Genomic DNA, 25924 nt, shown 5'->3' with positions numbered 1-25924 from the left:
TGATGTTAAGCTATTGAAAGAACTGTCTGTACTACAATGAGTTCATAACTTGTATCCTCACACCCCAATCTTTTTAGTCTATTTTTTTTCAGTCTGCATAATGAAAGTTTTGTATCAAATTTAAAAAATTAACTAAACCTAAACATTTTGAGACCAATCTATAACACTTTATATATTTAAAGAAACTGTGTTACTTCTTTGTCAGACACATATTCAAATTACCTTTGATTTAATGAATATGTACAAGACTTCAAGTGGATTGCTGTCAAAATATTGGTTGAAAACAAACTAACTAAATATTGTGGCAGTTTTCACTACTGCAAATCAACAAGAACCATTGAAATCAGTACAGTTAAGTTTGCTGGTTCATACCAAAGCTCACCATACTCTGACAGTATCATTAACTAATATACATTAATGTTTAACAAAATCCTAAAGGAAGGAAATAAAAGTTACTGAACTAATGCACAATAGCTAATGAAGATGGTGATTGACTGAAGCAATAATTTTTATTACAGAACTAACTATATTTTGAAAAGTAACCATACTGGATTAACACATAAAACAAATGAAGATGGTGATTTTGACTGAAGCAATAATCTTCACACAACTAAACCCACTTTAGACAGTAGTTCCACTGGATTATCTAGATGCTGTAACATAATAACTAAGCTTTTACTAACCTCAAATTTTTTTTTGTGTGAAATCCTGTAGTAAAAAGAAACTTGGCAGCTAACTGTACACTTATCATAGCCAGCTCTTCTGCTTCGGGGGACTAGAAGAGATCACAAACACATTCTCTTAAATATACATACAAGTACTTCATTATCTGAATCGGATTACATTGCATGAATTCTTGTGAAATAAATATGGAGGAAATTTCAATCACTTTACCTAAATAACGCAATGATTTTAAAGAAAAAAATCTTAAAAATAACAAAGAATACAATTTCAAGAGCCCTACCAGCTTGTCTTGTCCTGGTTGAGGGGCAACATATGGTGCATTACAGCTGATTAATTTCTTCATGAACTGAAAGTACTCACTACTGAACTGGTTTCTATTGTGCATGAACTTGGTATTTTGCCGTCTAACACTCTGTTCAATAGCTAAGGGCATCCTGATACGGTGGTTATTATCTGTTTAAATAAGGATAAGAATGTTCAAAATACATTTAAATCTACTGCTTAAAAAACTCACACACATACATAACACAACATCTTTACAGATCTAGAGAAGTAGAAAAAGTGTATAGCTAAAAATAAGGAAATTATATACATAAAATCTCTAAGTTGTGGTGTGATAACTTGAATTATTATTGCATTTAAAAAATATGTATTTTTCCACATCTGTTTTCATTAGCTTTTATCATTAAGAATTGTATCATCATAAATCAAAATAATACTTCACAAACAAAATCAGTTTCAGACAAACACAGTCACAAGATATCAAAACTACCATTACAACTATGCAGTGTTATAACAAGAATCATTCAATGACAATGTTATTCATAAAACATGTAAGTTTTAAGTTCCCTATATAAGTCTATGGGCAGTGAACTACTTTTAAACATGAGTTTTCCTTTCATGTGTAGAATGAACACATACTAAGTATTTTTTACCTTCTTATTTTTGTTAAGTGAACTTTTTCAAGTTCACCTGAAAATTTTCTACATTTTCATTCATACACATGATGGTTAAAGCAGAACTTTGGTTAAAGAATGTGAGTATGTTCTTTTTTGTCTAGTTACCTATTGCTATGGGTCATTCCCCTAGGGTATCACATGCAATTTCTTGTGGGAGAAACTGCTGTAAAATTAGAAAATACCATACAAAGGTAGACAATGATCTTTTCCACTGGTGGGCCACGGATATTTTGAGGATATATCATCCATTATTTTTCTGTTGGAATGATCAACGGTGATGTAGGTAATGCATGCATTCAGAGAGGGAGGGCACTATAGAATTTTATGTATATAATGCCATGCTCTTTCAGTTAGCTCTCTCTCTCTCTCTCTTATGTTAAAGCTCTCAGCCTGGTAAGTAAAGTTTAGTTTAAAATTAAAGTTAATTAGTTCTTCATAAGCCTCTTATCAAGTTCTTAGTTATGAGTTTTGAGAGAGCTAACAATTAAGTAAAGATGCTATCTTTTGTCCCATGCACTTGTCACTTTAGATAGAGACTGTTTTTCACTGTATTTTACAATTTGCCCATTCTCTTTCTTTACTCTAAACTCAGTGAAAATAAAGAGAACTCAGTTTAACTCTGAAATACATTGCATGCCCAAACCTCCTGTTATCTTGCAGATCTTTCCCGATTACTCTGAAGGGAAATTAGTGTATCTTATTAAACTACACACATGGTAATTTCTATAATAATGTTTAGATGTCAATAGCCATTACTGCCACTACATTATAAAAGAAACTTGGGTAATTTAAGCAATAAAAGAAAATTTAACATACTAATAAAGCTACATAACCATATTTATAGTTATTATTAAAAAGACAGCTACATACATACTTGCAAAGTAAATCTAAAAAAGTTTATTCTCCTTCACATTTTTGGTAACACTACATTGGAGACAGAAAATTTATAATAAGGATTTAGGTTTTCTTCAATTATCAATAACAGCAAAACATTAAATGATTCTTATTTATGAGTTTCAATTTCCACTTTAAACACACAAACACATCGATTTTTAATGAATTACTAGATTTAGTTATGAAAAACTGTTATTAAAACAATGATAATACTCTATCAAGTAAAAATGGTGAAATATTAAAAATAATTCAAGTGTTTACAACTCATTGATAAATCCTACCTAAAGAAATTTTATGCAAACTATATGTTAGACTATTAAGTTCTACATCTTGGCGTCGATACAACAAAATGTATGCATTCCACCAACGTTTCTGCCGTCTGTAGGACATCCGTTTCAACATGTGGTCAAACACTTCCCCCATGTATTCGCCCCCAAAGCACTGATTTTTCATTTCCTTCAATGAAGTGCAAAAAAATCACTTTGTAAAACAAAACAAATAAAAGTTTAGAGTAAATGTTTTATATCAGTATTTTATAAAATAAAAACAAAACTCAAGGAATGTTACAAAACACATTCCAATTCAACATAGGGCTTCTAAAACCTCTTAGCACTTAAAAATCCATGACAAAACAAGACTTTGGATTACGAAACTGATTTAGTTAGAACTTAATTTTAATACAGTTAAAACCATACAGAGCAATTAATAACATTAATACTATTTCTTCTGCAACTGAATAAAGCATTTCATGTTTCTAACATACAGATTCAGAGAAATACAAATACAAAAAAAGTTCTCACCTCATCATCTTCCATCTTCCATTCAGAGACTTCACCATCATCAAACTTGTACCACCGCCGTGTTCCATCGCTATGTCTGATAATACAAAAAAAAATCCAAACCTCTCAACTTACATAAGAACAATAGAGATACTATGTAATAATTTAAATTGCAACATCAACCATAATCACGACTTTCACTAACTCCATAGATGTTGGTTGGAAGCTACATTACACATCTTTTAAAGTTTTCTGATACCTATACTCACAGTTGCTCAACAATTAAATTTTCTGACAATCAATTATTTCACACATATCCTGCTATCCACCAAGTATACATAAATAGTTTGGCTACAAATACTATTTCCAGATATTTATCAAGTACTATCAGTTTTTAGAAGTTATGATAACAGAAACCAACAGGAATTGATAAAGCCAAAAGTTTATTTCTATGTTTTCTAGGCAAGCTAAAAACACAAAAGAAAGAAATATTAAGGAGAGCTATAAAACCCTAGTACTTTCAACAGGTGGACTCATCTTTTTCAGGAGTTAAGAAAGAAGGGTGAAATGAAGTATAATGTGTGGACATAAAGCTGAAAAACAGGAAGTAAGTCTAATTGACCAAAGTCATATTTAAATTACATGGGTACTTTTGTATGTCATCAGACATAAAGGACAATTTGAAAGTTGGAAAAAAGATGAGAAAAACATAACTAGCCAAAAGTATTTATTTTATTTTCGTTGTTTATTACTATTTTTTTTTACTCAATAGAAAATAGACTCAAATGTGAAATTATAAAAAAATATATAAATTTGTAATGTGGTCAAATAAAAGTATAAAAATAATTTTCATAATATCCAAAAAGAATAAAATTAGGTAAAAATAAAGTGACTGTAAAAAATTTGAAGTAAACAAAATATCAAAAAGTATTACTGAATATAAAAGCTGTAAAATAAATAAGACACAGGTAGCAGTTGAAAAGTCAGATAGAATTTACCAAACTTTTTTTGACCTTATACATTCTGTACAAACAAGAATATATAAATCTCATAATAATCAACTAGGGGGTGAAGGAAAGACTCATTCAATATATTAGGTTACAAAATTATTAGTTAGAACCAGTAAAAAGGCTTTTAAACTTCTGTTGTTAATTTTATAACTGTCTAAGTGTCAAACTATTACTAACCAACACACATTCAGGATAGGAAAGAAAATATAATGACACTGTATATGGACAAGTGTCCATAATGAAAAGCTGTCAATAACAAGTTTTACATTAGCCCAAGTAAACTAAAAAAAAAAAAAAATTGTGGTTTCCTAGAACTAACAAGAAGTCTTCAAGTCAGCTAAAGCATCAATAAAGTTAATTACACAATGGCAAAACTGGGTACAGATGATCAGAACTTGAATATGGCATTATCCATAGAAACAAATGACACTATGACTGGTAATGAAAAAAAATATTTTAAATTGGAAGGAAAAACTAGATAAACTATTATATTGTTACGTCTCCGTTTGTTAGTTAATTAATTTTCCGTAAATTCGTTCCAACGAAACTTTAGCGACACAAGTCCTTTCTTAAATAAAACTGGTTTATTCTTTCTGAATACAACTTTACCGATACACTTAATTTCAACAGTCGCTCTATAACAAACGCTATAATTCTCAAAGAACATCTCACGTGCTCTTGCTCGACAATACTCAGTTCAATTACACATTGTTCCGTCACATTGTGACCATCTTATATATGCCAGACTACCCCCCCAATCTAGTAGTCTCCTGATAATTCCCGAAGGTTCGAGAAGGACGTGGCATGATACTAGTCACGTGACCTTGCTGATGCAACAATATGCTTGACTGTAACTAATAGACAGAATAAAAAGGAGAAGGAAATGGGGTAATTTTAGCAGTCAAATCAATCATGAGCAATGACTGAAATGCTTAAAACAAGGCAACCAAAAATGCAGAGAAAATAATGTCTGCTTGAAACACATGTATCAATGAAAAACTACAAAAAAGGAATAATATAGATTTATAATAAAACAAAAATACATTCTTTCTGGTTGGAGACATGCAATAACCCTGAAGAAATATTGTACAATCACATCTTGATACAAATCTGGGTAATACAGTGCTTTAATATAATCAGACAACCTGAAATGTTCGAAGTAACAGAAACTCACAACAGATAAAAACTGGCAGTGTCAGCATGAATAAAATATGCTTTTCTCAAAGGTACCGCAAAAAAAAAATACAGAGAAACCGACTAATCTTCCCAGGACACAAATCTCTGAATCATTAACAGCATGATACAGCCTCAGTAATCTTTGAGTATACAAAGAATTCAACTGCTGAGAAAGAATAATAAATATACAATTTTAAAAGCCACAGTGAATCTGTTACTATCATAAATACACTGTAAAATATGTTTCTTCTATTGAAATTTCTCTCTCTCAATGTGGTATGCGATATATATTTATATACAGAAATGTACGTTCAATTACATATAATTCTAACAGCATTGATAAGATTCTAATGCTTATTTGCACGTGTGTATATATATATATATATTATCATTATAAATTACAACTTACTGATATCTTAAACACCCACCATTTAAAGCTATTAAAAAACTAAAACAAAACTCGTACCTGTGTAAAATATAAGAGTAGTAATGCCCTCCACTAGCTTGCCCACTGTGCACAACTATTCCATTTAGTGTATATTTGGTAAAATCATTCTCTCCTTCAGTCATGTCTTCAATAATTTCTCCTGAAATCAAACACCTTCATATATTCCCCAAGAAATGAAATACAGGGTGATTATAAAGAGAGTTTTACAATTCAGTGGGTCATATCTTACAAACAGGATGGCATTAGGAAGGTGAGATTGCACGGGGGCATTAAAAGCATAATAGGGGTTCAACTTCTACAGTTGTCACATGTTGCCGTCACGTGCACCACTTTGACTTCCTCTCTGATCAACCACAGAAACTATTCCTAATATGCTCCTCCAATTTTCAGGATGTCTTGCATCCGTGTGACAATGGACATTACAGCAACAATGTGCATCTCATTTGGTATGCTGGCAACTCTCTGTACAAGTTCATCCTTGGGGGTCTGGAATTTGTGAGGCTTCTCATGGTACTGTCATGACTAGAAACAAGGTGTTGTTATATCCAGTGAATGAGTTGGACATTCAAAAGGAAAGTGGTTTGAAGTTCCCACACAAGACACATTTCACCAATAAGTGGAGGGGTACCATCTTGCATGTAAACGATAGTGTCTGTCATATTTTATTGCTGTATTATGGGAATCATATTGGTTGTGAACACTTCATGGCACCATGCTGCATTGATTGTGCAGGTTTGCATAAAAAGTACAGTCCAATAAAGATCAGCTGTGAAGCCACACTGGCACCTAAGCATCATGGAAGTATTTAGGAAAATGTTACTTGTGGATTAGTTTCTAAACAAATAATGAAAATGCATGTGTTGACACTTCCAGAAAGGTTGAAGTGTGTGTGTGTGTGTGTTTCATCAGTCCATATGATATTGGCAGGCCTTTTGCCACTGACTTTCAATACTGCCAAGAACTGCAACAAAAAATATTAGGTTAAATCCACTTCTTTAGTACTTAAACATAATGCAGGTTGTAAGGAAACATTTGCAAAGTTGACCAAAGAGACTTACAAACAGAGGAAATTGGTAATTACAGACACTGGGTAATATAATGTGCACTTGTGCTGGCTTGTTCTGCTACAGCATGGCTGACCCCAGTGACAGTTTCTATCTCCTCAAATTATTTTATGGACTTTCATAAAGATAAACTGGAACAAAACCCCTTGCAGATGTTATACACACTACAGATTTCCCAAGATATGCCCCAGCATTGCATCTTTTGGTGTAATAGTATCTCACTATTTCAACTCTCTATACACTTGTCTGTTTCATATTGGTTGAATGGCACTGTGACCACCAGACTCATTTATACCCATGGCAAATATATAAAAGAAGTCACAATGACATCCTTGATGGAAATATGTGAAAACTGTGGCACTCGCATCCACATGATAACCTTAACAAACGTGCACATTCACCTTCCTATGCCACATCATTTATGAGATATGATGCATTTAATTGCTAAACCTTCGCTATAATCAACCTGTAATATATTTTCTGTTTCGTTTATTTTTCTATAAATTTTCCTTTACCAGTATCATTAGGTCAAGAAAATTAAATGACTTAGGAAGTATTAAAAACCATGAATGACATGTAAAGGAGTAAGTCATTAACTTCATGCTTTATGATCTATCTATAATATAATCAACCACAAAAAATAAACAAAAAACAATGCAAAGTAAGAAATCTACCTTCCATTTTTTCAAGCCCTCTTACTGTGTATGGCTCCATGTCCAGTTCTCGAGGAAATTCAAAGTAATCATTGAATTTTATAGCACACTCTCGTTCCCAGTCGTAGTCAAACCTTTTGAGTTGAATAGTAAGTACAAGAGGTAGTCTCTTGATGCATAATCTTTTAACTGTATCTACCTGTTATAAAAATATTATCAGAGGAGGTAAGTGTAATTCTAAAATAGTATACACTGGTTTCAACAGTTATACATGCAATATATTAATTAACTGGGATACACACATATTATTTAGTTTTTGTTTACTTAACTTGATTTCGTTTCTTAAATGAAGTCCAACTTATAATACTACACCACTTAAATGACAGAAACAATTAGACAATCACAAACCATAGAGATCGTAATACTGGCTGGAATTTTAAAAAATGCTAAACACATCTTTGTGCAAGCAATATCGTAAAACCTTCAAATAATTTTATTTTCATAGTTCCATCAACATTTTGTGATATTTTTATTTGAATTTCGGCATGTGAGATATATTAATTTTTATCCACTAAATGTTTCAATGCAAATATGCACAATACATACCACAAAAATAGCTTTGAGACCAACAAAACACTGAAAAATGCTTTATCAATTATTTGGTTGTTGAACATGTTTTCCATATTCATTTTATTTTAAATAAATTTCCCAATTGTAAGGTTGTATCTGCATTTATGGCAAAGTTATTAATGCTATTTTCCATATTTTTGAACTACTGACCGAAGAGAAAAGCAACCATTCAACAACACACAAACACCAATATTAAGGGATTAAAAGTCACCTTATAATGAACACACAGTTTAAAATGCAGGGAATATTTTGTGGTAACACACAAATTCAAACATAGTTCTGCAGCTCTAAGATCCAGAACTCTATCATAGGGCTAACCCATGCCCCTTCAATTTTAAATAATTCTGTATATAAATAACAATATACTTTTTTTTCTAATAAAGTTGATAAAAAGTTGGAAATTCTATTTTAAATTTTAGTATTTTATTAGTTTTTTTTTTTTTACTGTAAGCAACATTAAAAGTTTAAAATCAAAGATTTATTTCTCACCTTTTTATTACATTTTTCACAATGATAAGCATTAGCTCCTTCTAAAAGATCTCCTTTTACATACTGTTCAAGAGAATCTTGCAAATTGCTGTGGTTTCGGATGTCAATATTTAAAGTAGTAAAAGACTCCTCCCTTGAATATCTAAGAGCAAAACAATTTTAGTTTTACTGGAATGTTCTGCATTGTGTATGTAAAACTTCATGAATCTAAGGCTTCTCAAAAAAAGAAAATAGCACTTAATTCCCGAAATTTCTATTACTTTAAAAATGTTTTATTAATTTAACTTTACACTAGAGGCATCTGTTGCCAAGTTTAAGTCTGTGTGTCCTAGTAGAGACAAAAATGAAGATAAAATTCTGAGAAGCAAGTAATTAAAACATAGATGAACTACCACTGTGAATATTGTTTTTATGTCAACTATATATTGTACAAAAAAATAAATTTCTGGCATTTCCCTATAAACTTATTGGTAGGCACCATGATAATAAGTAGGTTGAACCTAATGTTTTCTTGTTAATTAATTTGAAAACACATAGAACCTATTATTTGTAAGCAGACAGATTAGGAAACTGTATCTAAACAGTCTCTGAACTTGAACTTTTAAAATAGAATAAGATAAAATCATAGTTTTTCTTGATTAGAGTAATTTTATAATAATTCTCACATTTCTAGCTGATTTTGTCAAACCTGTTCTCTTGACTGTAATCTTGCTATATAGTAGACAGGGACGTGAAACTTCTTAATTCATTTACATACTTCACTAATTAGATGATGAGGCCTTTAAATTCTTTAAGTCAGTATTTCAGCATTCTTAAAACAAGAAGCTGTCAAATTAGGCTTAAAATAAACAAATTCAAAATTCCTGTAAGTCTACAAATTCAACATTACAGTGAGTAAAATACTAACAACTAAAGATATTTAGTCATTAATATTAGCTGAAAAAAATTTGAATTAAGAGTATTATGAGAACTTTTTGGTAATACAGAACTACCTAAATTTTTTTCTGGTATAATATATATATATATATATATATATATAATGTTGGTTACAAAGCCACAGAATTCTGGTAATTTGGATAAAAACTAGCAAGTTGATCATCAGAAACAGCATGGACATTTTCTAATTTGGTCTAGATCTAAGGACATTTTTACTATCAAACTTTTCAGCTCTTAATACTTCCCATTATCAGTAATAATATTTTGTTTTAGCACTATTTTTAGTTAAGTATTATTATTACAGCATATATGTATATGTAAATAATCTTTACTATTTTAATATTTGTTAAAGCTATAACTGAACACTTTCCAATCCACTAAGTCTTTATTTACCTATGTGGACAATCTTTACAAATCTTTTGGTCAGCAAATGTACCACCTAGAATCTTAGACAAAATACTGGGTTGGCCCAAAGCTTTCAGAGCTTCATCTAAACTATCGACAAGGCTATTGAAAAATTCCAAGGCATCATGCTGTTCTCTAAGATTGACAGGTTCACCCCACAACCTAATAAAACAAGAAAAATAATATAACATGCTTACACCAAACCTGAATTTTTGCTTTTTATACTTCATTATTATTTAATTTCATTCACTTAATGCTCATCTTGTTTAGATCACAACTGTATAAAACAAAAATGCCACAAAAAGGTTTTTGTAAGTTCTTATTAAAAATGGAAAAATAATTTGGACTATTTTTAAATCTACATGTAGTGTATATGTATAAATTTAACATAAAATATGTCACTGATTTATTGGAGAATCAAAGATCATTAGGAACATGTAACTTCAAATGTTTAAATCATCTATCACTCTAATTCCTTATATTTTCACAACAACACACTACTGTGTTTAGAAACTATTAATTTTCAAATAAAGAATGTAGATAATCTTCGGTTTTAATTTTTATAGGAACCACTTCTTTTCTATGTGGTTTTCCCCTAGCTTGCCTCATTAAAAAGATGTGCATGCTCACACACACATAGGTAAGATAAGTAATACCCAGGTGCACACCTTCAGGGTCCACTTAGTATGAGTGCAAAGTTTCATGTTTCTTGGTTCTTTCATCTTGGAGCTATGGCAGTGAACACACACATACACAGACACACACGTGTATGTCTGTCTGTGATTTCTACTTGTAATATAAGAAACCACTTCTGTTCTGTGGTTTTTCACTAGCTTGCTTCATTAAAAAGATGTGCACACACATGGATAAGATAAGAGACACACCCTCAGAGTCCACTTAGTACGTGTGCAAAATTTCAGGATTCTAGGTTCTTTCCTCTTGAAGCTATGGCAGTCACACACACACACACACACACACACACACACACACCCTTTTATTACTATAGATAATAACTGTACAGAAGTACTCTGTGTCTTTGTATATCAGAACAATAATAAAATTCAAAAACTTTTTCACAATGGGATAGGATTATTCCAGAACCCTGAAGCATCAGTTACTTCAGTATTCAATCTTATCTCCACATTTACAAGAAAAAGTATTTACTAAAGCCTATTAAATTTTATAATTATTAAATCAGAGTATTATAATAAACTAGATTTAAAAATTTCCATTAAAAATATTAAACTATAAAGCCTTCTATGAACCACATTGAGTGACAAATAAACACTCTTTGCAAATTTAAAAATAATATAATTATAGTAACCATCACACAATTAAAACACGTTACAGACAGCATTAGTCTAGACCCACATGGAACGTCTTTGCTATACAAGCTGTAAACTGAAGTTCTTGAAATATTTTCCTTCCCTTATACTGTCAAATACAGAAGAGCAGTCTCAGATACACTGCCTCATGTGTACGTAACTAAAATGAATACTGCACACAGCTATTTCTACATGCAAGTAACAATGTACATATGAAGTCCACTTGCTACTGCAACATTTCATACTTTTAAAATAACAAATGTTACTTTGACAAAAGAACAAAAATTATGACAACTGTAATAAACAGCTCACTGTTTTAGAAAGGTAAAATCATTTCATGTTTACTTGTGCCTCAGCATAGACTTGGACTAGGTCTATTTTATTAATTTAAAATGTAACAAACAAAAATAAGTGGTTCATTGATTTTTCTTAAATTCAAGCTAATCAACCTCAGAGCTTTGTTCATTTATTTAAGTAATTACTTTTATATATTCATTATTATTTTTTATTATTGTATAGTATTATTTCAGTGGTTTCTAAATAAATGAAGTGGTTAAAATTGAAAATATGCTACTGTATCACTGTAGCTCAGCAACATGAAGGCATCAATTTTATTCATGCTCAAAATAACATGATGAACAATTTGATCCACAAATTGATAACAATTGCAATGCCATTTTAACTTAACCGAATAATGAAATTATGTTAAATTTCCACAGCCAGTCACTTAAGTACGTGGTTAACTGTACCTACTACTTGCCTAGAGGATCCAAAACCTGCACTCTACACTAAATCTACAGAGTAATAACATCATTCTAAAACTGCATGTAGAATTATAGAATTATACATACTTTTTTCTACGTTAAAATACTTTTACTTTCAAGCTTCCAGCCCTATTACCAAAGCCTTCATCAAGCAACAATGAAAGATCCAGTAAGAGGGCTGAAAGATAGCAAATAAAAGTATTTCAATATAGAAAAACATCAATGTGTAATTCTACATCTTACTTTACCTATGTTACGATTCTAAAAAAACGATCATTCTAAAATTGATGCTTGAGACAATAAATACCTCAAAGTAGAGTTCTTGACTGAACAACATGCACAAAAGCAGAGTTAATACATAGAATAGCACATATACACATTCTGTTAGTATCTATCCCAACAAACATTATTCAGAGCAGAATAAAAAAATACTGAATGTGTTAGAAAAATTAGTTCTAAACAAACATTTTATTACTAGTGCAAATTATACTTAAATGTCTCGTTAATAGATGCTCAGTCTGTTCTTAACATGTAAGTGTAAGTCACACAATCACTATTGCAACAAATAATTTAGGTTGTAAATGACTCATTATACATTCAGAGTTGATAAAGTAGCTACGATAGCCTTTATAACACTTAACTTAATATTCTGGTGAACTCAGAGAGATAGTTAGAGACAGAATATAAAATAGTGGACCAAAGAGCGGGAGAAATTTTTATTTTGTGATATTCTCAAATATCTGAACAAAACATTTCAAAGAAGACATTTTAGTATTCAAGAACTTTTGTTTAATTCATCTTTTTTTTAAAGCAATTTTCATATGTGGAATTTACACATTTCTGATCTTTTGAAGCTTGGTACGAACCATGTTTGAGCCATATTCAGTAAAACTAGTGACCTACCCAGAATACAACATCAACATTATCTGTTCAATAATTAATTGTTGATACACTATGTTTCAGAAACTAGTATATGTATACAACAGACCTGAAAGTATAAAAAAATTTAATTATTAAGTTTTATTTCCCACAAATCATACATAATACAAAACTGTTCTTGTATCAACTCTGAAAATAAACTTTTTTTTGTAATAAAAGTTTTGTGCAAAATATTTTTAGTACAAATACATTCATTTCAAGCATGAGGTGGCTCCTGCTCTAAACTATGTAAACATGATGACTTATTAACTACTAGAGGATCAAAAACATAAAACAAAATACTTTTAAAATAGGCAAAACATATTGTAAAGTAGGGTAAAGGGTCTTCTTCATTAATTGTTGGAGGATAAATATAAATGAATTGCTCCTGAAATAGGATAAAAATGCAATATAAATTTGTGTAAAAATATTTATTACAAGGTAAACAATAAAATATATTAAGACAAATATTCTTGAGAATGACATAATACACCACTCTAAATTCCTGAAAAAATGATCAGTTACTACCAGTAGAGGATAAAATATATTTAATACTTACTTAAAATGTTTCCAGAAGCCTTGAGGTATATAATACTGCAATTTGCTACAGGCTAGGTGACCAAAAATAGCCTGAACTTGCTTTAACACTCCTAAATTGTACTCTTTTCTCGAACTTTCTCGATCTGGATGCTTCTCGTCATATTGCTCACTTTCACCAGTCTCAATATTACTTTGCGACTTAAATAAACAATTCAATTTATTTTTGTTACTTTAAACTATAATATCTTTAACATGTACTTTTGTAAAGCAAATTTGGTTTATACTATGGTATATTACTTTACATTGCTGATATGAAATTCTTGATATGCCATTTAACTTAACAGATAAAATCAGCCTTTTGGAATTAAGAAAGGAGAAATCTCACTTTATATATTTGATGTACTAACATACACAAAAACCACAGTAACAATAAAATCAAATAAAAGAAGTTCAGTTATATCATTATTATTATCATTATAACTGAAAAGTATGACTATGCCAAAACTTAAAAACTAAACCACATTATTTTTAAAAACATAATTTAAATAGATGAGCATGTTCTATTGAACCATTACCCATCTAATCACTAACAGAAATTGAATAAATAAAACAAACTCATTCAAGTTTTAAGATTTAAACAAGTGTCGTGTTAAGACTCGTGTTTAAATGTTTAATGGTTCCAGTTTAGTATCTCACATAAACTACCACATACAGTTTTAGTAAAGAATAAAAACCCTTTTTTTACTTCATTTTCTAATCTTTCCTCTCCGGAAAAGTCTTCATTAGGATCAGTAGCAGCTCCTTCGACAGCTAGAATTTCATTTCGTACTTCTTCCATCATATACAACTGAAAAGATGGATATATGTATTTAGTATATAAACTCTACTTCTTAAATTTTCACAAGATTTTAAGTGTACATTTATTGTAGCTTTTAAAAAATAATACACGTATAACTTAACATTTAGGTTTTGATTAGAATTCATTTTCTTCCCAAATTTAAGTTTAAACAAGAAAACTTTGACCCTTATCAACTTAAGAGACTCCGTTTTCTTAATTTTTATCAATGACATTTAACTCCACAAAATTAGGCATACATAAAAAATGTGTGAATTGATATACTGTAACTCTAGATTAAAAAATAAAGACGTATAAAGTATAACTAGATAAATCTGAGTTGTGATCAAACACTTAGCTTAAATTTACTTGAGACAATTTTAAGTATGTCCTTTATTAGCTACGTGATATCTTAATATTAACAAATGGTAGTTTTTGAGAACAAGTTCTTTCAAAACTACTACTTTGTAATTTAGCTGTTTTTTTTGCCATTATCAGTGAATGACAACATATAAAACCTGAACAAAGACACAAACAGCAACACCAACTATTACTCCAAACACAATAATTACTTGGCTTAGACCATGTTGATTAATTAAAAAAACTAAGGAACATAATCTAACCTAAATAAAAGCCAGTGTGTGTCTCGTCATATCACGCTTGATTTGTCAAAATAGAAGGAGTCATAAAAGCCAAAATGCATTTATCCGATAGTTCGATTACTGTCTGACCATTAAAATGTTAGTGACAGGAATGCAAGTGTACATGAAACCTTATAGGTGTAGTAGGTGTTGGTATAATAAACCTAAAGTAAAGACGTAGTGTGGTATAACCTAGCCTAGATCCAAGTGCATAAAATTTATCATGAAAGTAAAAATATCGATTCAATTTTTAACATAAATCATTTCTGAATTAGGTTATTTTCTGTTATATCACCAACGTTTTTAATAACAAACAAAGGGAGACTCTAAATTAAGAAATATTTTTCCAGTTTTGTTGTCTACACATTTCATTTTGATACTTTCAGTACAGAGACTAATAACAATATTAGGTTATACTTTTGTTGCTAAGCAACATGACATAACAGCCATTATTGGAACATACTCTTACCAAAACATACTGGCTTTTCTATATATTAGAAGTTGTTACTCTAAATGGTTTTCACCAATAATTATTCTATGAATATGCCACGAATTCATTTCATGAATGATCTTCATTTTGATTGGCTCACAAAGGAATTTAACGGTGTTGGACTGCATCAACTGCACTCTTTTAGCTCTTGTTTGCACAGAATTTATTTATTTCAGTTAGCTATGAAATGTGAGATTAGGGTATACTATGGGGTGGGGGTGGTAGTACTTGCCCAGTCATTTTTGATGGGCTATATGGGAGTTGATAAGGGAGCATAAATTCAAATTTTGGCAGTATAGGAGTCGTCTGCAGTTTAGACAGGATTATTTTACAAAGAAGGTGGTTCGATCTTGGAATGAGCTGTCTTCAAGGGCGGTGGAGGCAGAAAATTTAACCGAATTCAAGAGAAGATTGGTATAATACATGAGTAATAAGGGGTGGTTATAGTTGGGAGGTAGAAGGGACATCCTTGATGGGCTGATAAGCTCTTTTTTGTCCCTTTAAAATTTGATGAAATTCATGAAATCTGCACAGCTCCATATAGTCTCTTCTGTAAACATTGCATTTATCAGTTTTTTGATTTGTTTAAATTTTTCTGCTCATCGAAATGCATATGCTTATCTTTGCTAATAAGCTATCACCCCTTGAAACTATAATTCTCAAAGTTTCGTTTCTCACACGATTTCCTCAGACTTTATGAGTAGACCTCTTGATTATTTTTTAAATGCATATTTGAATGGTAAATTAATTTTAGTGTCAATAAAGACTTACAGATGACTAACCCATGCTTGGAGGGTTATAATGTTTTTTTATGATTTATAGCTGGATGTGGTAACTACTGCAGTGTAGAAGATAAAGTATAGAAATAAATATGTTAATGAAAAATTAATCAAGTTGAAACTGATTCAATTTATAAAATGGAACTTTCTGATCAATAATAATAATAAGAGAAATTAAACTCTATGATGAAAAAAAAGATATATTTTAATGTTTTTCTACAAAAGTATCTCAAAAACTTTTGGAAATTTCACAACATAACAAAATCAAACTATAAGATTTCTTTTAAAGTAGCACTAAATACTACTTGGTATGTTTAATTTAGTTCCATGCAGTGTGATTAAGTACTTTCACTTTGAGAAGGAAAATGTTAAAGGATACCAATAATATCCTTCCTCCCCCAAAGTATGGAAGCTAATATAAGCTTACCTGTTGTAATACAGAGTTCATGTAACAAGTAGCACCAGCATTCTTTAGTCCAACAAATCCCCTTGGAGGACGAGGGCCTACTGGTGGGAGGTACTCCCATTCTGTTAATGTCTGTTCATTTTCTAGAAATTCAACAAAAATATGATATTACGAAGAATAATTCTTTTATTTCACAGTATATATTTTTATACGTACTATTCACTAGATAGATAATACAATAATAATGAACAATTCGTCCATACAGAAAAAATTTTTTTTTTAAAATGCACCCCTCACATATTATATGTTAAAATTATGAACTAGTTTTACTTTTAAATACTAATGTTAATAATGCAGAAGACGAGCCAAGTCTTGCTACCAAAACATAACACTGTTTTGCAAAAGTGGTTAGTGGATGACTGTTATCTATGAATCTGAACCACTTTACATTCACTTTTAAAATTCAGTTTTGAGTCTTCCGCATTATAAGTGTTAATGATTCTTTGGTGAAATATGTCAATTTGAATCATTCATTTGGATAAAAATACACATACCTTTAAGCAATATTGGTAATGTCAAACATTTTTTTGTGGAAAGCAAACTTTTAAAAGCACTGTTGATTTATTTCTGAATTATTCTTAGATTTGGAACAAATAATTTTATGCACCTGAAATGCATTATATAATTTTAAAGATTCTCTTTTACAACCAAAATATGATCAATATATTTTGCTCAAATCAACTGATACTCTAATTATAGTATTTTGGCACTTGTGTATAAAGTTAAAATCATAAATAATATTTAACGTTAAACTGGTACACAGTTAAAAACATTTTATTTAGGCCTAACTATAGCCTTCAAAAAGTTGACAACTGAACCTCAATTCCATTACTTATAATTGTCACGTACTTTTAGCTTTTGTAAAAATATACATATTTAGAGATTTATTAACTTCACCATCATTTTGCTAAAGAAAGCCTCTCTGTCTTTATGGAACAAGTTCAATCACTTAAAATTTAATTTTTAAAATACTGTGTTGTGTTATAGCAAACTTAGAAATCTTTTTACCTGTAATCAATTTTCATGGTTGTTACTGTACGTAAAGCTATAAACCATAAATTACTTTTCACACCACTTTACTGCCTTTATACTGATGTAAATAGTTTATAACGTGCTTTATGTAATGATATTTAAACTTCGCTTGCAACTGTTTTAAAAACTGAGCTTCATCAGGTAGTTGTTCAGACCACTTGTTATACTATCACAAAAGAGTAGCACATTGAAAAGTCAGTATCTAAGGTGCTACTTCAAATCTTCTTTTATCCATTACAGAGTTTTACTAACCTAACACTACAAACAATAAAGTTTTATTTACACTATAAAAACTTGAACAAGCTCTGAAGACACATTTATAATTGAATATTTTCTTCTCTGTTCCCAATACATGATGTACAAGTACACAAGTTAATGATTAATGTTTTTTTTGTCTCAACATAAATAACTTACCAGAATAGAACATTTCAGTTAACATATCTGCAAGAATGCGAAGGTTTGGAACACAGCCTGTGCAAAGTGCTGCAAGTAAGTCAAAAGCGGCAAGTGCCGAGGCAGAGGTTGAACAAACAGGAATAGCTTGCTCTCCTGGGAGTTCTCCACCACTTCTTTGAAACTGAACAACAACCCTCGAAGCAGGGAAAATGAAATCCTCCATAAGTTCCTGATGTTAAAAAACATTACTGTCATGTTCATTTAACAATTATTTTGTATATACTTTATCATTTGTAGCTAAATGAACCTGAACTGATAAAAACTTTATTTAGAATAATCACAATTATACAATACAAACTTAAAAATTAATATGAATATGTACACACACATATACATAAAAGCTGGCTACCACATAAAAACACGTAAGGTTTAAAACATTATAATATTATTTGAAGTTAAGTCTAGATAACAATTTTTTCTGTAAAATAAGAAGGAACAGAAGAATGCTTAACTTCTGAAAGCATGTTATGATTTTTTACCTGAATTAAGTTTCCTCGTTTATAAGACGGCTCTGCCCCAACCTCAAATTTTTTCTCAGGCCCCAAGAAAGAAACAAGTTCACGTGTAATTCCAAGATGTCCTTCCAACAGTACTTCATCTACTTGACTACTACCTGTAGTCTTGATATTTTCCTGAAAAGTAACAAATGAAGTTGATTAAAGTCTGCATTGCCCATATAACTACAGAACAAGTGAAAAAAATTGCATAAAATATATTGATTTTGTAAGAAATACATGTATGATTAATTAATATAAAAAGCAGCAGATATTATCATTGTCATTTTATCATTGTCAACACTTACGGGCTTTATGAATTAACAGCTAACCTACTTGCTTTGCAATATATTAACCCTTTCCACACTGGGTGTGTCACCGACATCCCTTGATTTTTTTTCCCTTTTCACAGCTTTCAAACAAATATAACGTAACACAAGAACTTATTCAGGAACACAAAGAATGTTTAAAGAAATTTTTAAAAATTCTCAGGTTGGTGGTTTGTTCTGAAGTATTCTTGACTCAGCATTAAATTCCACTGTTATTCTCTGCATGAAATGTATCTTGCCATTTGATCACAACAACTATAAGTTACTTCTTACACCCCTTTATTGCTTCTATATTGATGTAAATAGTTTACAATCAGCTCTATTCAACGATATTTAAACTTTGCCTGTAGCTATTTTCAAAGATGTGTTGCATTAGTAGTTGTTCTGACCACGTGTTACATCATCATAAAAGGGTGGAAAAAAGCCTTATCATAATTAAATATCAAACAGAAAAAGAAATCATTAAAGACGTAAAACTTGCTAATTATATTCTCCAGGAATGGTAGTTTTTAACATAATAAAAACTTGTGCTTTGGGATGGGCAGAAAAATTCTAAAGAAAAAATCTACAAGTGCACTATTTACAGATGAGAGGTCCTCAGAGTTGCACAGAAATGTAAGTTTGATTTTTTTTTGGAAATTACACCAAATAAATATGACAAAATGTCAATTCTAAAATACTTTGGAGTTAAAAGTTAATGAAATGGTCAGAATTATTATTTGGACTTAAATTATGAAATTTGTTATGCAGTCATGCTTTTGACACCTGAAAGGTGCTCTCCAGTCTGGATAAGATTAATATATAAAACTTCAACATAATAAAAAAAAACCTTTGATAGAATTTTTTAAAGTTGTTGGTTGTTTTTAAGTATTATCTCAAATTATTGTGTGTGTAAAAATCAGTTGTTTTCCCCTAAATGGTTAAAAGAGGAGAAATTATGTTTGAGATATGATAACAAAAACATCTGATTGACTCATGTATATAATTAAGTAAGGTTCAAACTGCAGCTTTTCACTTTGTTTTCCAAACTGGTCTCTTGTATAATGGTTATGGAAGGATTCCAATGTTCATTTTGGTTAAGGAAGAAGTATTTAAAATTTATGAAAGTAAAACTTATTTATTTGTAAATATAATCAATCAGCTTATCACTGTATTGTTTATAATTATTTATTACAAAATAATGCAAATAATGAAAACTGGAATGTGTGTTACTTAATGAAACTAAACAAAAATATGGCCAAGTATTTATTAATCCTTTTTTTATAGCTGGCTAGGTCTTTCTTCAAACACACTTTGAGTATGTAGTTCTCAATAAAATATAGTGAAAAAAACAACAAAAAACGGACAAAGTTATCAACAAAAGCTAGTAATAAAATCCTAGCTTTATTCACAAGTTTCTACTTAGAAAACTTTCTATAAAGTTCTTCTATTAACTGCTGTAATATCTAAACTGGCCAAAGAATTAACAAGGGGTCTTTTTTTTTCATTATTCACTTTGAAAACATACATCAAAAAGTTATACTTATTACATGCATAAAGAATTGACATACAAGAAATATATATAGGAATTGAGTTTGTGAACAACCACTAAAATTAAAGTTCTGAACAAACTGAAAATACAAAATAAATTCAGTTCAGAGCGGAAGAGAAAACGTTTTCTAAACCTTTTTTATGAACAATTTGTTTTAAGAAAATATTACAATGTTTTATGTTTGGATAGGCTTGTATCATTAATAAACATTTTTTAACAAAATAAAATTAAAAACAAAGTTAGCAAATATTTTGAGCAACTTGAAATATCAAAAGTATTTTTATTTTCTATATGTATAAAAGACCTTCAATTGAGAGAATCAGGTGGAAATTGCAAAGAATGTAATGAGACATTAAACACAATGATGATGAAGTGGAGATTTACAAGTTTTCATTAATACTTAATATTTACTTGCATTATTTAAACAATTAGCAAAAACACTAATGCTTTATTTATTATTTTAGATATCTTTAAGGACTGACAGAATAAAAATCAGTATCATCTCACATAGAAGCCTGGTAGTTAAATTATTGTACTTTCTTATGGTGATGAAAGGGTTAAGAACCAAAAGATACCCATCAGAAAATGGACATGAAAAAAAACAAAAAAACTTCTGTGTGCCCTTAGTAAAAATAAATTTAACTTTAATGCACATATGGTTTGTGTGAAAGCATACAAGTATTTTCGGATTTCTACCTGCTTCTGTAAAATTTATAAAAATCATTCACATATAGCTATTTCAATTAATAAATATTAACCCTTTTGCTGTGTAGTTCAGATATATCTGAATAAAAATATATACCCGTTTCTATGCAAAATTTGGATTTAACCCATGGCTCCCAAAAAAAGTTTCCCTCTACTGCAACATGCAGAAATATCCCCTGTACTTGAAACAATCGCCAAACCTGCATGTGTGCTGCCATCTGTGTTCTACACCATGGAACCTGGATGTTTGTACGTCTCAGCTGACTCACCACGTGGTGATGCGTGCTTCAACTCTGTGTTTTGGAACTGATTTTATTGCTTTATAGGTGTATTACTTTTGTGATATGTTTCTTATACTTATCAGTGACTTCCAGGAATTATAGTATATATCCTCTTACATGCTAACATGTGATACAGGATTTGAAATTTGCTGATATAAGGAATTTCTATATGGTTAACTGACACTTTTTGGGAATCGGCCTGAAGATTTATTTCACAGTGAACAGGTTAAGATGAGGTTTTTGACATGAAAAACCTTCCATAGAGTAAAGCAACACAGAATAGATGTACAGTCAATAATGCTATACAGCACACAATATTAATAATACTAACAATTTTAAATTCTATGTTTCACAGTGTCTAAATAACATTATAAACAATAGGTTACTTTCACAATGTTTAGTTCTACTTTAGCTAATTACGAGTCAGTTCTCTGAAAATTGTATAAAACTTATGGCAATAATCTCAAATGAATAACATGTATTAAAAAAGTATATTTTACAAATATGTCATTTTAATTAGTCCTTCAAAATCTAGGTAGGAAACATAAACTACTTACCCGCACCTCCTTTAACCAATCAATTTCATTATACAGAAGATTTTGGGCTGTAGGAAGTGGGCAATTACTACCACTGGCATAATTCAAGAGACGACACAATAGTTGAAAAAACTCATGGGAATTTTTGGCATTTTCTCGCACTGTGGTCTATAACAAAATTACAGCACATTCATCATAAAATTGCTTTAGCTGACAAAAACAAAGGGAAAAAATCACCTGAATTTAAAATTTAAATTCAGTGTCTTTTTCTATTTTGTCTAATAGGCCTGATGCCAGGTTTTGTATGGCTCCAAAGTAGAGACTTATAATGGAGCCATGCTTCATAACCTTAGTTCAGTTTTATAAGAAATATAAAAAGACGTTATACTCAAAAACAACAAAACACAAAATTGATCAAACACAACAACTGTAGAATATATTAAAAATATAAATATTGAAAGTTTTTAGGGGCCCTAGAAGAGTGCACCAACTTATTTGTCTCTGAATTATGTAGCTTTATACTCCTACCTTAAATAATAATGTGATGCTATTTTGCCCTTCTACAATTTTTTTTCTATCCAATTGTACATACTTTATACTTCAGCCACGGAATGCACATACTATAGTTGCTGATATTTCAAGACAACACAATGAATACTTTAGTATGCTTTTTTTACTTGAACATCTTAAGACACATTAAACATATAAATTTTACACAGAATGATCCTTTGATGATAACACTGAGCAAATTAAGAAGGCTTACACCTGTAAGTTGTCTAGCTGCACAAGAAAATGTTAATTAAAACAAATTATACCTTAAAAGTATTGCTACATAATAAAAAGTAGCAATGAAAACAACTTGACCAATTTCAAACTAGTATATGTTCATATAAGGCTCACACACTAATAAATTAGCGATGGTCTAGAAAATCTTTAGAAAATACTTACCTTTTCTATATGAACACATTTTAAATCTTGAATTTTAGATAACTTCTATTATCTTGAATTTACATTCAGCAGGCAGAATTATACTACAAATTTAACTTTTTATTATTATAAATATTTTTGTCTTTGGGGCAAAGTTGCCATTAAAAGATAACTATTTACAACAAAAACATTAAAAAGTGATAGCATTTTTTTTTATTATAACAGTACCAGAACATTATGGTGGTTCAATGAAAGAAAAAAAAACTTTGATGAATTAGCTCACCTTCAGCTGAGTAAAAAGTAAAGTTATAAAAAAGACTAGAGGTTGATGTCCTGGATAACATTTTGTAGCCATAAGAGTAAACTGTTCTGTAGCCGATGCTCTTATTGATCTAAAAAATACACGAAAACAAATAAATGTATCAACATATCATAATACTAAGGCAGAATCTTATTACTGTACACTTACAGGATCAGAATAATTCTCATTATACAGGACTGGCCGAAAAACAGATTTCTAAACTACTTTCTTTACAAAATTCAATCTTTTACTTTAACCAGTTGAAGCTTTACCTTTTTGGAAATATAAGATGAATTACTTTTACATGGTGAGTATGATTACCTATAACCATATCAAAATGTGGTCTATAAAACCTATCCCTATAAATGGTCAGAAATGTAACTGACCTAGCAGACCCTTGAAAACCATTAAGAGTTGTGACTGGGGAATCAACAAGTTTCTCATATAATATTAGTCATAACTTTTGTATTATGACAATGAAATATTAATACATGTATATAGATATATATATAATTTTTTCAGTAAAATAATCATGTCTGTCACAACTTCACTACATGAACTGATTATACAAGTTTATTTGAGACTATTAAAATCCCTTGTTAATATTATTAACTGACTCTGGTCCATTGAAAAATTTAGTAAGTATTAAGTTTGATGTGACTTGATATTAACTGCACTAATTAGTATGATGTGTTCGACCAGTCCAGCTCTTAGCTGCAATAAGTACAAGATCCACAGCATGAAGGGGAAAAACTGAAATGTATATGACAGGAGTAAGAAGAGGCAAATAAGTACAAAGCAGCAATTACTTAATAATGTTATCATTTATAGAAAAATTGGCTTCTAAGGACAATGTATGTCCAAAAAATGCAATACTTAGCAAATGAAATGAAAATTACATAAAATCAAGTTCTTATTTTCTACCAATTTTATATCTAAACCTCCCATAAAATGGAAAAGGTGGTACACTGTCAGTCACTAAGTTATGATAGCTATATTTAACACAGAAAAACTAATTCAAATTTTATTTAACATAAAACTATTTTAAAGTACACTGTCACAGTTCCAAACCTCATGGAAACCAAGTACCCTACACTAAACTCTTTATTGCTGTGAATTGTCATTGAACAATTTTTCTTATTACCATATCCCATCCAAGAATACAATTTGTTCCAAGTGAAAAATAAGTACTAAAAACTACCAATTTTGTAAACTGTAAATATCTTCAGCTTGTCTTGTTTTAGAGTACATGGACTCCTAAGTGTTCCATTCAACAAACTCTGTTGTGTAAAAGAGAAACAATAACATCAACTCCAGTGGATAAGATATATGAAAAATCCAGTTTTTTTTCCCCTGCCAACATATTAATGGAAAGAGATCTTGAAGATTCTACACCAAGTATGTCATCCCATATAACTGTGCAACCAAATGGATTATATACTACAAACTAAAGATACTACATGACATTTGAGTTTTATATCCACAATACATTTTGATTAAGGATATCAGTACAGATATTCCTCATACAGCAATCAGAAACACCTCTCTTCTATAGCAGCTACTGCAAAGCTTTCTTGTAAGTTTGAAAGTCTTTGAGAAGTTTGTTAGTAGACAAAGTCCACTGATTTGTGCAAAGTTTAATGAGTGATGATGAAAGGGAAGTACTGAAGCTATTGATGATTCAAAATGGTTGCTAGCACTTATTCATTTTCAGGTAATTAACAACTTCTTTGCTCTTGCAAACGTGGGATTTTAATGTTTTCAGATTCTCTAAATCATATATAAAAGAGTTCTATTGTACAAAGTGTATACTAATAGCACTGGATGTATGGTTTCTCACTTATCCCAAGCAACCTTCATATTGGTGGCATTATCTATCATAAAAAATATTTCTGATGGTCTCAACTAAACTATAATGATATTTTAAATAATATGAAATGAGTGTTACTTGCATAAATAGTATGAGCAAACAGTTAATCAAACTCTTTTCTGTTCAAGCAAAACTATCCATGAATCCAGTAGCATCATCTTGATGAAAGCTTCTAGCATTTCATGATTTACTTGAATGAAAGTAACAGAGTATTTGTACTTTTTTTACCCATACTATCAGTTTCATCATGAAATTCACTTAATATGCTGTGTCTGTTATGTAGTGATGTAACACCTGTTGTAGTTGCAGAAATGAAAGGAATGACAATACAACTGGTATTTTATTTACCTGATGCTTTATATATTTCCCTCCTTCACAGTTACAGGACATTCAATATAGAGTTTAATAAATGCTGAAATCACATAGTCAATATGTATCACATACTGTAACATGTCATGCATTTAGCTTTAACTGTTTTACCATTTAGATGGCAAGTAAATTTGATATTTTCTTAAATTGAAAATGTATTTCCAATAATACTTACTTCCTCTCACACTACAGCTATTACTCGACTGCC

The 25924-nt window shown here is 30.3% G+C and overlaps 1 protein-coding gene across 1 annotated transcript in view; it reads right to left on the bottom strand.

Moving 5' to 3' along the window:
• The window catches only part of LOC106469053 (probable ubiquitin carboxyl-terminal hydrolase FAF-X), a gene marked incomplete at its 5' end in the record, with an annotated part of 83077 nt that overhangs the window by 14396 nt on the left and 42757 nt on the right, over positions 1-25924 (bottom strand). Inside the window, 15 exons of the mRNA XM_013929509.2 lie at positions 684-775; positions 965-1137; positions 2819-2993; positions 3338-3413; positions 5969-6089; positions 7689-7866; positions 8787-8928; positions 10116-10289; positions 13694-13872; positions 14420-14521; positions 16847-16968; positions 18332-18542; positions 18853-19005; positions 22271-22417; positions 23460-23568. Coding sequence (XP_013784963.1) covers positions 684-775; positions 965-1137; positions 2819-2993; positions 3338-3413; positions 5969-6089; positions 7689-7866; positions 8787-8928; positions 10116-10289; positions 13694-13872; positions 14420-14521; positions 16847-16968; positions 18332-18542; positions 18853-19005; positions 22271-22417; positions 23460-23568 — 2154 coding nt within the window. The remainder of the gene's footprint in view (positions 1-683; positions 776-964; positions 1138-2818; positions 2994-3337; positions 3414-5968; positions 6090-7688; positions 7867-8786; positions 8929-10115; positions 10290-13693; positions 13873-14419; positions 14522-16846; positions 16969-18331; positions 18543-18852; positions 19006-22270; positions 22418-23459; positions 23569-25924) is intronic.

This window comes from Limulus polyphemus, unplaced genomic scaffold (assembly GCF_000517525.1).
Source record: "Limulus polyphemus unplaced genomic scaffold, Limulus_polyphemus-2.1.2 Scaffold94, whole genome shotgun sequence".
Lineage (NCBI taxonomy): Eukaryota > Metazoa > Arthropoda > Merostomata > Xiphosura > Limulidae > Limulus > Limulus polyphemus.
This window is presented reverse-complemented; position numbering and strand designations above follow the sequence as displayed.